This window comes from Sus scrofa, chromosome 9 (genome assembly GCF_000003025.6).
Source record: "Sus scrofa isolate TJ Tabasco breed Duroc chromosome 9, Sscrofa11.1, whole genome shotgun sequence".
NCBI classification, from domain to species: Eukaryota; Metazoa; Chordata; class Mammalia; order Artiodactyla; family Suidae; genus Sus; species Sus scrofa.
In genome coordinates, this window is record NC_010451.4 from 123,764,940 (window position 1) to 123,782,359 (window position 17,420).

General features: G+C 41.6%; 2 protein-coding genes across 2 annotated transcripts in view; one reads left to right on the top strand and one right to left on the bottom strand.

Annotated features, from left to right (window-relative positions):
- The window catches only part of RGSL1 (regulator of G protein signaling like 1), a 115,684-nt gene that overhangs the window by 1,523 nt on the left and 96,741 nt on the right, over positions 1-17,420 (top strand). The gene's annotated exons all lie outside the window — the stretch shown is intronic.
- On the bottom strand, positions 1,047-8,271 carry TEDDM1 (transmembrane epididymal protein 1). The gene has a single exon (XM_021063762.1). It carries the CDS (start codon positions 6,074-6,076, stop codon positions 5,171-5,173), a length of 906 nt encoding a protein of 301 aa, XP_020919421.1. The 5' UTR covers positions 6,077-8,271; the 3' UTR covers positions 1,047-5,170.

Genomic DNA, 17,420 nt, shown 5'->3' on the forward strand with positions numbered 1-17,420 from the left:
GGGGATAACACACAGAATAGGAAGTGGAATAGTAGGAAACAAATGCAGATCTTAAAGCTTCTGGTGTTACATTCTGCTGTGTGAGAGCCTGCTGCCCTTGCTGGTATCTTAACCTTCCTGGCAGCTTATTCATCTTTGTGTCTCCCCCCGCCCTGAGCGTCCAGGGTGAGTGGTCAATAACTGATGTTTGTTGATCACACAGAAATGACAGCGGCACCATCAAGAGAACATGTGCTTTGACTGCTTTTCCAAGAATGGAAATGGATTTGCTTTGATCCCCTCCTGTGACCTGGGTATACGTGGTGAGGTTAGGAAAGTAATTCATGACCACTGGGTTTTTCAGGCAGGAGCAAGAAGCCTTGTCCGCCGTGGACAGCCCCATACCTACTTAACTGATTTAGGGCCAAAATGAATCCAAGGACTGTTCAAGCAAGCTTACAAGAGTATGAGGGAAGAAAAAGCAGAAGAAAGTCCTTTAACTAACTGGTTCGCCCCCCAGAAACCCAGCCTGTACTTTTAGAGAAGTTAGAAGTAGAATGGCCTGTTCCCTCCAGTTCGCCTTTGCTGTGTCTGCTGCCCTTTGTTCTCATTCTCCTTCTTTCCTAAATTGCCACCTGCCCCCCTTCTCCACCTGCTCCCTAAAAAGCCTTAGAGCACTTGAACCCATGAAGTCTTCCATCTCTTGGTACAGCCAGTATCAAAGCTGACATGGGGTTCTGTTATCTGTGCTTTGAAGTCAGGTCTTTCTCTCTTCCAGGAGAGTAGCTGTGTCCAAGGGGTGGGTGGAGTGGGAGAGCAATGTAAAAATGTGCTTCCAAATCTCCAGAAATGGCTTTGGACTAAAAAAAGCATTTCTTCAGTGTTGTCCTCCTGCCTGAAAGAAAGGCCTTGTCTTGGGTGGGCTTTACCTGGGAATTCTCTCAGTTTCTTTTTCTCTCTTAATAAAGGCCCCGTCCTCGCTCTGCAAGTCACAAACCCTTAATCCAGTGATCTGAGGGTACCTGCCCAGGGCCTTGAACTCGTTAGAGACCGGATTTGGGGTAAGGCTCAAACATACTTAAACCTTCAACTAGAACATGCAGTTTAGGAAAGGGAGTTTTTCCAACATTTGAATGATTTCAATAGGCATTCAACGAAATCCTTATTAACTCACGCAAAAGAGACATAGCTAAGATCCAGGCTTGAGGAACACCCTGGAAACCCAACCCAGAATTATAAACTTTTTTTTAAAATACACCGACACCAATTCTCTCCAGAAGAATAGACCATTGTATAATCTTAAAGCAAAACAAAAATAAAACAAAAGGAAGAAAAGGAACAGCCTTGGAAGTTGATGTCATTACTCTTAAAGCAAATTTTGGGAAGAAGCTGCATTTGGCCAAGCTTTCAAATGGCATACTCTGTAATGAAAGAGGGAAAGACCAGGCTTTACCTCAGTTCAGTACGTAACACTGAACCCGAGGGAGTTGTTCTTTATATTCTTTTTGATGGTTTGATGTTCTTAAACTCAGGTTAGGAAATTAGAAGTTCAAGTATTAGCTATTTTTCTTTAGGCTGATTTGAGTTGTGTTGAAGACCGCTTAAAACCATTCAAATAATAGGGAACATTTCATTGCCCAGCCTGCACCTTATGACTAAAGGTTTGAGTCTGAGCCATATCCCAAATCTTGCCTCTAATAGGAAATTTTTGGAGAGGTGGGAAGGATTAAGTTCATCTTAGCTAGCCACTTCTAAGTCCTACTGAGAGAATTTCGGCTATGTAATTCTAGAATTCATCTTTACATTATTCTAACTTAACAATGGGGAAGCTGAGGCCTCGCTCACTTGCAGTAGCTTGCTGGAATCATCTTAGTGCAATATTTCACAGCCGAAATGCTTCGAAGGTGGAACTTCCTTGAGAGCCTTTTTCTGTTTTCCCTTCCTTCGGCCTTCTCAGGCTGTGGGTAATGTGTTTATGGGTCACCACATCTAAACTCTGAAATCCCTACTGTCCCCACTAAGGAAGGTACTGGAGACAAGGACCAATCAGTTTACCTCTGAATCCCGTCTTGTGGCGTACCCAGTGCCTTACATAAGTGATATATTAAATCTGTTTTCAGTGAACAACTGGATTACCAGGAAAAAAAAAAAAATGTCGTATGATTGGTTCTCTTTAAAGGAAACTTTGGAAATCATTTTGCATATTTAAGAAACTATTTCACTGTTTTGTGAATGTGGGATTTTCACAGATAAATTTTGTTCTTATTCTCACTGTACATATGGATTTACCTTTGTTCCCTAGATTGATTGGAACACTATGGAAGCTTATTTAAAAGTTTAGGAAATTTAGCATTGTGGTCAAAAAATTACTTGGATCAGAGTGTGTCCTTTAATTGGTACTTTTCCTGAAGATCAGCTGGATCCACAGTCCTTCCTCCTTCACCCCCAATCCCATTAGTTAATTTGAATCCCTGTTTGTTTCACAGGCCAAATGTTAATGGGAAACAAATAGCCCTGGGGTACGTTTTCTGGATGCTTGGGCAATACTTAAACTTGGTTCTGTATTTTTCCTGACCTCCTTTCCCCTCCCCCACATCGTTTGAACTGATTCTTGGGAGACTTGTTTACTGGGTTAGAGAGAGGCTTGGCTGGGTGGTGTGGATGTAGTGGGGTGGTGTGGATGTAGTGCCCTCTGGTGGAATGTTGTGAGAATTACATCTCTCCCCACCAAGCCTAAGAGGTGGAAGTCTTTTCTTGGCTGGCCTTCAAGGGGAGGATGTCTCTTTCATCTCAAATACTATAGAAAATTAATACAACATGCAAGTTTATTGCCTACACTAGATATTTAAGAGATATTATGTTGGGGATATCAATTGATTACTTGAGGTTTGTTTATCATTATAAAATTAGGCCTCAAATGACTAGAAATGGGCAGCTAGCAGCATCTGTGCTTTTTCACCATCTCCCATCGGTGTGTGTGAGAGGTAAAGAGAAAAGGAGGTCCCCCAAGGAAGGTAAACTGAAAAGAATCTAAGAACCAAGAGTTAAGGGGAAACAGCAGGATCAGAAAACTTGGTTACAACTAATTCTTATCTTCAGCCTCACTAAGATCTGAGCTCAGATATTTAAGACCCAGCCAGAGTCCACCAGACTCTGACTTGCAGGGTGGTCGTGAACAGAAAGTACAATAAACACAGCCTTCCATTTTGTCTAGAGTATTTGCATTTCTGCCAGTTGCTCCAGTCAGGTCTTCTGGCTGACCTTCCTTCCTTCCTTCCTTCCTTCCTTCCTTCCGCTGTACCCACAGCATGCAGGAGTTCCTGGGCCAGGGATTGAACCCTTACCACAGCAGCGACTCAAGCCACAGCAGTGTCAAGGCCGAATCCTTAATCTGCGGCACCCCCAGGGAACAACTCCTTTCTTTCTTTCTTTCAACAGTTTCATTTCGAGGATCCCTCCCTTCTCCTTTGCCGTCAGCAAAGTCACTGTGGCCTGGAGGACACAGTCTCAGGGGCTTGAGGCAGACACACCTGCACTTGAATTCCTATCTTGCCTTGTACCGAGACTTGGATAAGTTAATCTGCTGAGTTTCAGCTTTCTGAAGGTTCCTTATAGATACACATGAGGATTAAAATATAATAACAGAGTAAATACTTCAGAAACAGGTTAGTGGATTTTGTTATCCCAAGAACGAGGAAGAGAGTGGGCCCATTGCTCAGGAGGTGACTCAAACCTTAGGACTGTTGGTGTCTTCCAGAGGTTCCCAGACCTTGGGCCTGTCCAGCAACACCTTTTGAAGGAAAAGGTAGGCGGAGATTCTGAAAGCAAATAAGTCTTTATTAATCATCACCTATGCTACATATTTGGTGCGTGCATAGGAAGTTATGTAACTTGTATATAGCAAAGTCCTTACCTCTTAAGGAGTCTACACTTGGTGGTGAGGAAAAACCTCCCCAGGCAAAATGATTTCAGGAAAAGGACAAAGCAAAGTGTGTCAGCTGTATGAGAAAATTAACAAAGCAGCTGTAGTATGAGTGTCTCAGCGTTCTAGAACAATGAAATCAGCGAGTTCTTGGAGGCCTCCTTGGGGGTGCTTAATGGGGTTGAGGTGAAGGTGGGCTTTATGCTGGGTACCAAATAACATGGCAAAAAATGGGATTGTGGGGTGGCTTTCTATGAGATGCAAGGCAGTGAAATTTGCAAAGACCCAAGAATGGGATCTAGTAAATTCTCTATGCAGTGGTTTTGATGGTAAGCTTTGATTAGAAATGAGCAATATAGTGAAGCTGGAGAGGTCTTGAGCCTGTGAATTCTATAAAGATTTAAAACCTGCAAATTTGAATTATTACTGTTGTAAAACATTAATACACTTCCACTTTATTAATTCGAATTTGAAATGAAGCCGATCTTTAAAAATTTCCAGAGGGGAGTTACCGTTTGGCTCAGCGGGCTACAAACCCAACTACTATCCATGAGGATGCAGGTTCCATCCCTAGCCCTGGTCTGTGGGTTAAGGATCTGGCATTGCTGTGAGCTGTGGTGTAGGTTGCAGATGAGGCTTGGATCTGGTGTTGCTGTGGCTGTAGTGTACGTGGCTCCAGTTTGACCCCTATCTTGGGAACTTCTACATGACATAACTATACCCCCCAAAAAAAAATTCGAGTGGGAAAGGTTGACCAAAGAGTGTAATTTCAATCAGTAGAAGTTATAAATTCTGTTTCTGCTCCTTCCACATGGTGGCACCACTTTGCTAAGCGAACAGAAGTACCCACTCTTCTCAGTCAGGATAAGACTTGAATGATTCCAGTTTTGAGTTGTGAGAAATTAGTATTCCATCAGGTAAAAGGCAGTCACTTGTGCCCGGAGACTGCTGGACTTTCTTCTCTTTTGAAGACCCCCCCCCCAGCTTCTATTGCATTCTCTCCCCCCATGGCTCTCCTTGCACACTCGCCTATCCCCTGATCCTCTTCCTTCCTTCTTCCCCGACCCAGGCAGTCCCATCAGCATCTCCTCATCTCCTCAGCAATTAGAGGTTCAGGGACAGGAGATGCACCAGCAGGTGGAGATGAGTGGCTCTCCTTCATGGCCATGACTTTCACTGGGGACCAAAGAGAGTACAATATACGTGTCTGAGAGAACCCACAAGGAGGCAGGTGGGGTGGACAGTGGACCAGGCATTCCAGAGTCATTCTCAGGGTGAGCTCTTTGAAAGGAGAAGAGCCTGGTCATCTTTCTCTGACTGCTCCACTTCCTGCAGCAATTTGTAGAGGGGTCCCACAGTGCTCGTGTAACATGAAGCTTCCCTGGACCCCGTCAGCTTCCAGCTGGGACGGTAACAATGATGCCAAAAGGCAGAGATGCCATAGATTCCCAGCAGGCACAAGGCATTGATCATCACATGCCAGCAGAAGAAGGTGGTGACAAACATGATGTCACTGATGTCATTGTCCAGCCATGGGTAGCCACTGACTGGTTTGTAGAGAATGAAGCCTGCTTGTATCAGCCATGAGCCCATCATCTGAAACAGAAAGGACTTGATCACCAAGAGTTGAAACGTGTCAGGAGCCCACAGCTCTATGGTGAACAGCAGCATCAGCAGGAACACCACCAAGATGAGCAGAGCGTGAACCTGCAGCTCCACCCCCGACGAGTCCTGGACATGTGACACCAGCAGCAGCAGGAGCACGTAGAAGGTCAGCACGAGGGTCCCTTTTTCTAGGAGCACGCAGCGCTGAGGCAGGAAGTTCTTGCTCACACCGTCTACACAGCCGTTGAGGGCGAGGAGGATGAACATGGTGAGGTGCTGCCACTGTTTGGCGTACATAAATCGTGGTGGGAGCTCTCTGTTCATCAGCATCAGCCCCCCCTTAACACAGCTGATCTCATAGGCTATCAGGAGGGAGCCAGCCAGCATCTTCAGCAGTCCTCCGTAGGATATTTTCCACAGCCTGGCCCATCTCCCCTTACTCCTGGGAGGGGATGAAGGATACAGGAGAGAGTCATTGAATATCACAGCCTTGGAGACCACTCCTGCTTGATACAAACCATATGAGAGAAGAAACAGCCCTGGGTACACATGACCGATAAAGGTTCCCATTGACCTACAAATCTGTCCGATGAAGGCGAGAAGAGGAAAACTCAAGTACTTTCTGGGGCCACTTCAAGGTCTAGACTTTGAAGAGAATTGCCTTCCACCAACTTTTATCATTTCATGCCACCCACTGCTCCCCCACAGAGAGGAAATGTTTCTTCAAACAAGCCTACGACTTTGGTGGCATAAACATCATTGTTCCGTTCCATTCTGGGACATTGGCTTCTGCCAAAGAAGAAAGCTGATGAATGTGCCTTTAGGGGCTCCCTCTCAGGCCCTTGGGGTGCTTTTGGTCACACTTGTCTCTCTCTCCCATGGCTCTCTTCTGCTGATACTGCCCCCCACTCAGGAGAGAGGAGCATGGGATGGGATTAGGGATTTGCTGTGGTATCCAGAGGAAGCCTGGGCACTCACACATCCTCGGGTGTCCTTCAGTACTTCTCAGCCATAACTTTGGCCCCATTCAAGGTTTTCTCTCTGGATACATATAATTAAAAACATTTGGATATATGAGCATGTAGTACATATTTCACACTTCTCTGGCTTTTCTAGTCTTCTTTTATAGACACATTCTGAGGATCCTCAAGAAAGCTCTCTCCCTCTCCTCCCCTCATCTTTTCACATTCACGCCTTTATTCCCCCACTTCAACATCTCCACCAGCCAATAAATGGATCTGAAAAGCTACCTTTTGATATTAAGGAACTGGTCATTTTGTACCACATCAACCTGAATAAGCTTGAGTCATGTTTCCTGGCATTACCTCCCTGTATGGTTCCAGATTGGGTTGGCTCCAAGAGAATGTTACATGAGAATCTAAAGGTGGAAGTGAAGCAGCAATCCAAGACATTCTGAAGGTGTAGGGTACCAGGCACCACTGTAGCTCATGCATTTGGCTACTGATCTGCTGGCTCAGCTTTGCGTGGGCAGCCAGGCCTATAGCTCTCCCAGCTTCTCTTAGTGGGAAGGGCACCAGCTTCTTCTGCAGGCCACCTGCCACTGACATAGGAGGTGATGAGAGGAACATACAGGCTCCATTCTGTCTTCATAGGTTCTGGTTTGTCTTTCCTCTTCTCAAACTTAATGTAGGATGCTTCCTCTTGATCGCTGCCACCCTGCGCTGAAATGACCTCCAGACCACCACACCACAGAGATGCAACAGCTTTCCATGGTCTTCTTCACTGCAAATGTGTGTGGTCTAATATCCATAAGAAATCCATATTCCCATAATCTGTCCCTAACTGATTCAAAGGATTAAGGTGTAAACCCTAAAATGCAGGTGGTATTGAGAGGAGTAACTCCAGTAAACTAGTGTTGGCCATTTTAAAAAAAAGTTATTTTTGGCCTTACCTGTGGCATGTGGAAGTTCCCAGGTCAGGGATCAAACCTACGCCACAGCAATGACCTGAGCCACAGCAGTGACAATGCCAGATAGTTAATGTGCTGCAGCACAAGGAACACCAGCCATTTATATTTTAATGTGAATTAGCTCATCAGCTTCCTTTACCTATTACTCCACTGGAGTGTAATGCACCTCAGAAGACAGAGTTCTAGGTATTGGGTAACAACCAGCCGAGTATAAGGCAGAGAGGATGGTGAACAAACTACAGGGAACGTGAAGCCCACAAATGATTATGAGTTTATTGAAGGAGGTCATGGAATACATTTCTCTGGGGGGTGATAATAATGCTGAGGTGAGAGGAAGTTCACCACTCAACACCAACGGTACTGACATCACAGCCTTCTGCACAATCATCCGTCCTTAGGGTACAAGCAGTGCTGTGGGGCAGGGAGGCAGTACCTCTGTGCTGACAGCGCCCCTAGTGGAGAGGAGAATAACTGACACCCAGGTCACAGCACTGCCTGGGAGACCTCACATCTACCCAAATACCTACACTTTCTCAAGTCCACTTAATTCCAGAGAAAATTAAATCCCTTTCTGCCCTTGAGAATGGCAGTAATTCAAATTTCTTCTTGCTATTGAGATATCTGGTAGGGCTAGGGATTTGAATGGGAAGGTAAATTAGAAAAAGCTTAATGCAGCTTTCTGAGGGAATTTGCTTATTTTAAATTTTAATATCGGGTTTTTTTTACTCAATGTATAATCATTGTAGAAAAATCAGGTAAAATACATTATTTAAAAAGAAGAGCAGGAGTTCCTGTCGTGGCTCAGGACACGACTAAGATCCATGAGGACGCAGGTTTAATACCTGGCCTTACTCAGTGGGTTAAGGATCTGGCGTTACCGTGTGGTGTAGGTCACAGACTTGGCTCGGATCTGGCATTGCTATGGTGTAGGCTGGCAGCTACAGCTCTGATTTGACCCCTAGCCTGGGAACCTCCATATGCCACAGGGGCAGCCCTAAAAAAACAAAAGACAAAAAAATAAATAAAAGGAAGAGCACTGCAAATCATCTGCAGTCCCATACCCTTAGGGTATAGAAGCACAGTTCTAAGAGCATGATGCTGTATCACTAGAAGTCAGAAATCTGGGTTCTCACTACTGTTCTCTCTTGATTTGCTGCATGTCATACCCCTCATCTGAAAAAAAAATTTAATTATTCAACTTAACTTTTACTAAAGTGGAAATAAGAGTGTATGAATATTGTTACATGGAAGGGAACATGTTTAGCTCCTGTTTCTTCTCACTTTTGGGTGAACTTCAAAACCCTAGGAGGGCTCAAGGCTCAGAGGAAGGAGATTCAAAGGAAAATCCAAATGACACTTCTAAAGTAAGTCAGGCAGAGAGAACCCCAGGGATTCTCGTGGGTTCTTGGATGTGCTCTGGGAGAAGCACAGGGGTCATCACTTCCTTCTGTATCTTCGGGCTGGGACAGGAAGCATGTAGTCTGCAGGTCTCAAGAGGTGCCATGTTTGGTTGCTCTTAATGTTGCTTCTAGTACTTTGAGGCTGGGATCTTAGTGATGTGGGGGCAGCAGAGCTTCCTCTAGCTCCCACACTCCTCTCTCCAATTATTCTTGGCAGTTGTGAGCCAGTGGTCAGAGGGGGAGAGAGAACAGTAGCACTGACCCAGTAGCAATGTGAGGTTGAAAACTGTGCCTGTGAGGACAAGGAGCCCCACGTAAGGTCCCATCCAGGTTGCTCAGGTCCCCACCTTGGCCAGGCACTAAGGCTGCATGTTGTTCATTAAAAATGAATGTCCTGATCAAGACTTTGAAGATAGGAATCACCCATCCCAAACCAGACACTGCCCACAAGTAGCCAAGAAGGAAGCCAACAGTGGTGAATGATTAACAGAGCTGGCAGACAGCTCCAAGGTCTGTGGATACCAAGTACATGGCAAGAGTTTCATGAGGTAAACTCAGCTTGACCACAGGAGCCCATGGAGACCCTTCATGTCCTGGCTGCTCCATGGAGAGACTCCCCTCAGACCTGCCTCCCCTACCCCCCCACCCCACATTCTTTTTTTTTTCTGCTTTTTAGGGCCACACCCATGGCATATGGAGGTTCTGAGGCTAGGGGTCCAAGTGGAGATACAGCTGCCAGCCTACACCACAGCCACAGCAACACCATATCCAAGCCACATCTGTGAACTACACCACAGCTCATGGCAACGCTGGATCCTTAATCCACTGAATGAGGCCAGGAATTTAACGTGCAACCTCATGGTTCCTAGTTGGATTCATTTCCATTCTGCCCCAATGGAAACTCTATACCCCACATTCTTGAGAGGCCACAGGTACAGCCGCTGCGGCTTGTCTGGCATGAAATACCAGAATAAGCCAGACTGCCTTCAGGAATTTCATAAATATGAATTTACTGCTATGGATTCTCCAGTACAGCAGGCATATAAAAAAAATATATATAGGAGTTCCCACTGGGGCTCAGTGGTTAACAAACCCAACTAGTATCCATGAGGATGTAGGTTTGATCCCTGGCCTCGCTCAGTGGGTTAGTATCTGGCATTGCCATGAGCTGTCGTGTAGGTCAAAGATGTGGCTCATCCCTCATTGCTTTGGCTGTGGCTGTGGCTGGCAGCTATAGCTCTTATTTGACTCCTAGCCTGGGAAACTCCATATGCCACAGGTTCAGCCCTAAAAAGAAAAACAACAACAACAACAAAGTACATGGCATAGTTTTCTATTTAGCAATTTTTTTTTTTTTTTTGCTATTTTAGTGCAGCACCCACGGCATATGGAAGTTCCCAGGCTAGGGGTCAAATCAGAGCTATAACCACTGGCCAGCACCACAACCACAGCCACAACCACGTGGGATCCGAGCCTCATCTGTGACCTACACCACAGCTCACAGCAACGCCGAATCCTTAACCCACTGAGCGATGCCAGGGATCAAACCCACATCATTATGGATCCTAGTTGGGTTTTTTAACCACTGAGCCACAAAGGGAATGCCCATTTTTTTATTTTTAAATTTTGTTGAAGTATAGTTGATTTACAATGTTGTGATAATTTCTTATGTACAACAGAGTAATTGTTATACATATATTCATTTTTTTTCAGATTCTTCTCTATGGCTTAGTTCTTATCCTCAAAGGGCTTCCAATTTGAAGGCATAAGTCTCTACATACACTCTCAAACACAGAATTAGACAACTATTTAGATGACCTGTTCCATAGATATCAAATGTTACATATGTAATTTTAAATTTTCTAAAGAATTTGATAAAATTCAACATCCATTCATGATAAAAACTCTTACCAAAGTGGGTACAGAAGGAACATATTTCAACGTAATAAAAGCTATTTATGAGAAACCCACAGACAGTATAATACTCAGCAGTGAAAAGCTGAAAGCCTTCCCTCTAAACTCTAGAACAAGACAAGGATGCCCACTCTCACCAGTTCTTTTCAATATAATATTGCAAGTCCTGGCCACAGCAATCAGATGAGAAAACGAAATAAATGGTATTAAAATTGGTAGGAAAGAGGTAAAATTGTCATTATACACCAGATGACATGATACTATATAGAGAAAATGCTAAAGGCTCCACACAAAAACTGCTAGAACTGATAAATGATTTCAGCAAGGTAGCAGTATACAAGATTAACATACAGAAATTGGTTGCATTTATTTACACTTATAAAGAAATATCAGAAAGGCAATGTAAACAATCCCTTTAAAACCACATTAAAAAAAGTAAGAATAAACTTCATCAAGGAGGTAAAAGAATTATATGCTGAGAACTATAAAACTTTAATGAAGGAAATTGAAGATGATTCAAAGAAATGGAAAGGTATCTTATGTTCTTGGGTTGGAGGAATTAATATTGTTAAAATGGCCATACTACCCAGAGAAATTTTCAGATTTAATATAATCCCTATCAAATTACCCATGACTTTTTTGTCACACTCGTGGCATACGGAGGTTCCCAGGCTAGGAGTCAAATCGGAGCCATAGCTAATGGCCTATACCACAGCCATAGCAATGCCAGATCTGAGCTGCATCTGCGATCTATACCACAGCTCATGGCAATGCCAGATCCTTAACCCACTGAGCAAGGTCAGAGATCGAACCCATATCCTCATGGATACTAGTTGGGTTTGTAACCTACTGAACCCACGATGGGAACTCCAAATTACCCATGACATTTTTCACAGAACTAGAACAAATAATCCTAAAATTTATAGGGAACCATAAAAGACCCATAATTGCCAAAGCAATCCTGAGGAAAAAAACAAAGCAGGAGGCATAACTCCCAGACTTCAGATAATACTACAAAATTACTGTAATCAAGACTGTGTGGTATTGGCACAAAAACATACATATGGATCAGTGGAACAGAATAGAGCTTCAGAGATAAACCCACACACCTACAGTCAATTAATCTTCAACAAAGCGGCCAAGAATATAAAATGGGAAAAAGACAGTCTTTTCAGTAAGTGGTGCTGGGAAAACTGCTGCTGCATGAAGTTAGCTTCATAAATCAAAGTTAGAACACTCTCACACCATGCACAGAAATAAACTCAAAATGGCTTAAAGACTTGAACATAAGTCATAACACCATAAAACTCCTAGAAGAGAACATAGGCAAAGCATTCTCTGACATCATAACAATGCTTTCTTAGGTCGGTCTCCCAAGGCATAGGATTAAAAGCAAAAATAAATAGGACTTAATTAAACTTTTAAGGTTTTGCACAACAAAGGAAATCATAAACAAATGATATGACAACCTTTTCAAAGCTTTTTTATGTATATATTTGCAAATGATACTACTGATAAGGGCTTGATTTGAAAAATATGCAAGCAGCTCATACAACTCAATAACAAAAACCAAACAACACAATAAAAAAAAATGGGCAGAAGATCTAAATAGGCATTTGTCCAAAGAAGCCATACAGGTGGCCAATAGGCTCATGAAAAGATGCTCACCATCACTAATTATTAGAGAAATGCAAGTCAGAACTATGGTGAACCTCACACTGGTCAGAATGCCCATTATTAAAAAGTCTACAAATAATAAATGATGGAGAGGGTGTGGAGAAAATGGAACCCTCCCACACAGTTTGTGAGAACATAAATTGGTTTAGCCTCTGTGGAAAGCAGTATGGAGATTCCTTAAAAAATTAAAAATAGAGTTACCATGTGATCTAGCAATCCCACTCCTGGGCATATATCTGGAGAAAACTCTAATTTGAAAAGATAATGCACCCCAATGTTTATAGCAGAGCTATTTACAATAGCCAAGTCATGGAAACAACCTAAATGTCCATTGACAGATGAATGGATATAGAAAATGTGGCACACACACACACACACACACACACACACACACACACACTGGAATATTACTTAGCCATAAAAAAAATGAAATAATGTCATTTGCAGCAACACGGATGGAACTAGAGATTATCATGGCAAGTGAAGTAAGTCACAAAGAGAAAGACAAATACCATATGGTATTACTTACTTTTAACCATTTTTATTGATGTATAAAGTGATTTGATTATATATACATATATGGAATCTAAAATATGATGATACAAATGAACTTATTTACAAAACAGAAGTAGATTCACAGACATAGAAAACAAACTTACAGTTACCAAAGGAGAAAGGAGGTGTGGGAGGGATAAATTAGGAGTTTGGGGATTAGCAGATACAAACTACTGTATAAAAAATAGATAAACAGCAAGGTCCTATTGTATAGCACCGGGAGCTATATTCAATATTCTGTCATAAACCATAATGAAAAAGAATATATATATATAACTGAATCACTCTGCTCTACACCAGAAACTAACACAGCATTGTAAATCAACTATCCTACAATAAAAAATATTAAAAAGTGAAAACAAAAATTCTAACAGCAACATTAAAAGCACAAAAAGATGAAGTTAATTTTTAAAATACTTTCAACACTTCATTTTGACATGTGATTAATATAAAATTATGAATGAAGTATTTTAGATTCTGCACTTCACACTAAGTCTACAAACTGCAGTGTTGTTTTACACGTACAGTGCACCTCGTTTCAGACAAGTCCAGGCTGCATGTTCAATAGTTACATGTGATTTGTGGCTGCCATGTTGGATTATGCAGATTTAAACAGTTTAGAAGGACATGTTGAGTGAATTTTAAAGTTTTAATAAAGAGAACTGTTCATGGTGGAGGTAGAAGTTCAGAAATGGCATCTAGACAACTAGGCTATAAACTTAATGGTTGTGGGATTTTAGTAGGGTGCTTTCCAAAAGCATCTTTTTTAAATTTACTTCCTTTCTGTTTGGGAGGGGCATGTCACCATCATCATCAAAAAAATGGTTACAACTCACTATTGCTGCTAGGAAGAAATATACCACAGGAAGAAAACGTTAGAGATGGGGCTTGAGCAGAACCAGACAAGGAGCGGGTCCATGGAAATCAAAACAAGGCCAGAGCCCATCTGCTTATGTGCCAAACTTTCCTCTCATTTCAAGTAAGGGTTACTAAGCCTTGGGGTTAGTCACTGACTTACCAAAACAAAGCTCATAAGAGATGGAAAACAACATTCTCATTTCTTCGTTTGAAAAGACGTATTTGCTTTATTTCTCCTGGCACACCAGCTCATAATTTTCCTCTTTGAAATTTCCTATAATGGGAGCTTTATACCTCATTGCATAACCATGACTTAGGTTTCACAGTTTGTATAACAGATTTGTCCTTTTGATATCGCATTTCAACAGCTGCAAATTTCTTTTTCTCTGGAAGCTTTTGGCAAAGTGGAAATACATACTTACCTCACCTCTGTGGTACCTATTTCTCCCTTTTTGACTGTAGTATTAACTTACACCCATGGCTCAGGACAGAACTCAAGGAGCAAGTCTGTTTCTGCATGGATCATTCTTCTTGCGAACCAGAATATACATACCCAGATCAGAAGTTAACTTTTGTGCCCTCTTGGGCAGGATTCTTAATTCTGCAATTTGGGAACCCCATTGTAAATCTCAAAATTCCTGTGGGAGATACCTCTATGTCACCACTGAATATTCTTGCTCTGTTCTCAAAATGTAGAATGTTGCTAGGAGCTTGACATCCAACCAGGAACCACGTTACCTGGCTGTTCGGTACTGAGGCAGCTGGGCCCCTGGGGTGTATGTGAAAGTGATATACAGGTATAGCTTGTAGAAACCTCTCTCTATTCTTCACACATTCTTTTTCTACATCTGCTGGCTGAATACAGAAGACTGTGAGCTATTAGAGAAGGACAAAGTCACAAAGATGGGAAGAGTCTGGCTTCTGAAAGAACAGGGGAAAGCCTACCAACTACCTAGAAGTACTGGCACTTCACTTTATGAGTGTGGGAGAAATAACTTTCTGTTGTTAAGCTAGTAAGATTTAAGTGTTGATCTGTTTCAAATCAGTTAATTAATATACGTTTACCAAGTTTCCAACAGGCATACTGGAAGCTCATGTACATTCAATTCCTGGCCATTAACTTTGATGTGCAAACTAACTAAAGTATGAAGTTGATTACTCCCACCCAGCTCCCTCCTTTGCCGTCAGTATCCCAAATTCTAGAATTCTCATGCACCCTGTCCTAACCACTGAGGCCGAGGAAAGTGAATTCCCAAAGGCTGGAGTTACTACACACAGAGCACAAGAACTTGATGCTTCTGAAGCTTCTCATTCTCATTAGGATTTCTGCTTCATTTTGGATAAATCTTCTAATAACAGGGCTACACATCTTAATGAGATACAATGTTTCTCATTAACCAGTGTTGGATAAACCTTTGCTCCAAACTAATACCATTTGTAATTGTTTTTCTTTTGCTGTATAACAAATTAACATAAAATTGGGAGCTTAAGCAATACTAATTTATTTTTTCATGCTTTCTATGAGTCAGGAATCCAATATGGATTAGATGAGTCCTCTGCTCAAAATCTTACCAAACTGAAATCAAGGTGTGGGTGGGGCTGTGATTCTTATCCAAGGCTCAGTGTCCTCTTGCAAGCTCACTAGCTGTTGGCAAAATTCAGCTCCTTGTAGTTCTAGGACTGAAGCTCCAATTTTCTTGCTGGCTGTTAGCAACTAGAAGTTGCCTGCAGTTCCTTGCCATGTGACCCTGGAAGTTAACATTATGGCTGTCTGCTTTCTTTCAAACCAACAGGAATGTATCTCCTTTACAATTTGCCTTTTAAAGACCTTACCTGATTAGGTCAGACCCATCCAGGACAATCTTCCTTTTCTCTAATTTATAACTCACCTGATTAGTAACTAATCACGGAAGTGATACTCCACTGACCTCAAAAGTACAAGGCAAACCAACTTGGTGATGAACAGAGGTTGCCATCTTTGCCACTCTCCTGGTTATAGAATAGAGACCCCATGCAGATTCAGTTTCCTTATATTGCTCACTTCTGAGTTGAAGTCTTAAGTGAGTGTGTCTAACTGGTCACATGCCTGTACTCTAGCTGTAGTTACATGGGAAGCCAAGGGTTAAAAACAGCTATCTACCAGGAAGGCAGGCCTGACAACATAGAAACTGATTAAAATGTTGGGAGGCTATTTCAAAGATGTTTTATGTACATACGACAAATGTCAACTACAGGTCGCAGAAAGTGGAATTATTTGCTTAAAGGATATATGCACTTTAAATTTTGACACATCCTGCCGAATTGACTTCAAGAAAATGTAGAAATTCATATTTCCACCCTTGGTGTATGTATGACAATTCCTTTCCTCCTAATCTTCTTTAGCAGTGGATATTATCTTTTCTTCAATACTTATGACAATTTTTGACACAGATGGTGAAAAAAAGATCCTACTTAACTTAAATCTGCTTTGTCTCAAAATTGTTTATGTTAGCATATTTTTTATGTTTATTAACCATTTGTTAGAAGAACAAGTCTGAGTTATAGTTACTTATATCTTCTACCATTTTTTAAATATTAGGTTGCCTTTTTGTTTCTTTGCTAATGTTTGAACATCTCTCTATATTCTGGGTATAGATTTTGCGTGTATGTTACATATACTGAAAATATTCTTCACAGTGTCCCTTTTCTTATATCTCTTTTTCTTGTGTCTTTTGGTTATAGGAAATCGAAGTAAAATGGATAATCTTTTCAGAGTTCTTTTTTTCTTGCTCAAAAAAGTTTTTCATGTCTCTTTATTATAAAATATCTTCCTTTATTTCCTTCGAAACTTTTTTAGTCTTAGTGCTCATGTTTAACTTTTTAATCCATCTGTAATTCTTTTGTATGCGTGTTACATTAGGTAGAAACTAAGGGTGTTTTTTTTTCCCCCTCCAAATAGAGAGCCAGTTATTCCTCACATTAATTGAAAAGCCCATCCTTAACCTGTGTTTAATTCTCATGCTTCATGTTTCTGTTTCTGGAGTCTCTATTGCATTACAATGTTGATTTATGGGCATATGGTACTTGCTTGCTCCTACACCACAGTTTTGTTGAATATTTGTAATGTATTATAAAAATTGGTAAGGAAATTTCTTTTCATCTTTTCTTCTAGGAAAAAAAAAAAGGGAGACCTGGGCTCTTCTCTAAATTTCATTTTCAAATATATTTTAGAATGGGTTTGTTGAATTGAGTTAAAATCATGCTGAGAATTTTGTGATTGGAAGTGCTTTTGATTTAAATATGGTCTATAAGTGCAGGTATGATATCCAGAGGATAAGTTTTGTGAGGTATTAAGTTGGGAGAAATTCATTATCCAAGATTTGCTTAGCCATTTAAAACTGGGGGGCAAAAATGACTTGCTAAGAGCAATGAGGAAGTGTTTCTGTATTTCTTCATCACTTACTGTGACTGTATTCAAAAAGTAGCAATAAAAAATTGGAAGCCCAGAAGAAAAACAGTGGGAAAGAGCCCAGCAACTATGTAACAGGAGAAACAGAAGGATTAGAAACACCTTAGTCAAAGAAACATGTCTAGGCGCCAC

What these genes read in the sequence shown, in the direction of transcription:
- TEDDM1 (XM_021063762.1), bottom strand. Translation starts at nt 6,076, where the DNA reads ATGGGAACCTTTATCGGTCATGTGTACCCAGGGCTGTTTCTTCTCTCA.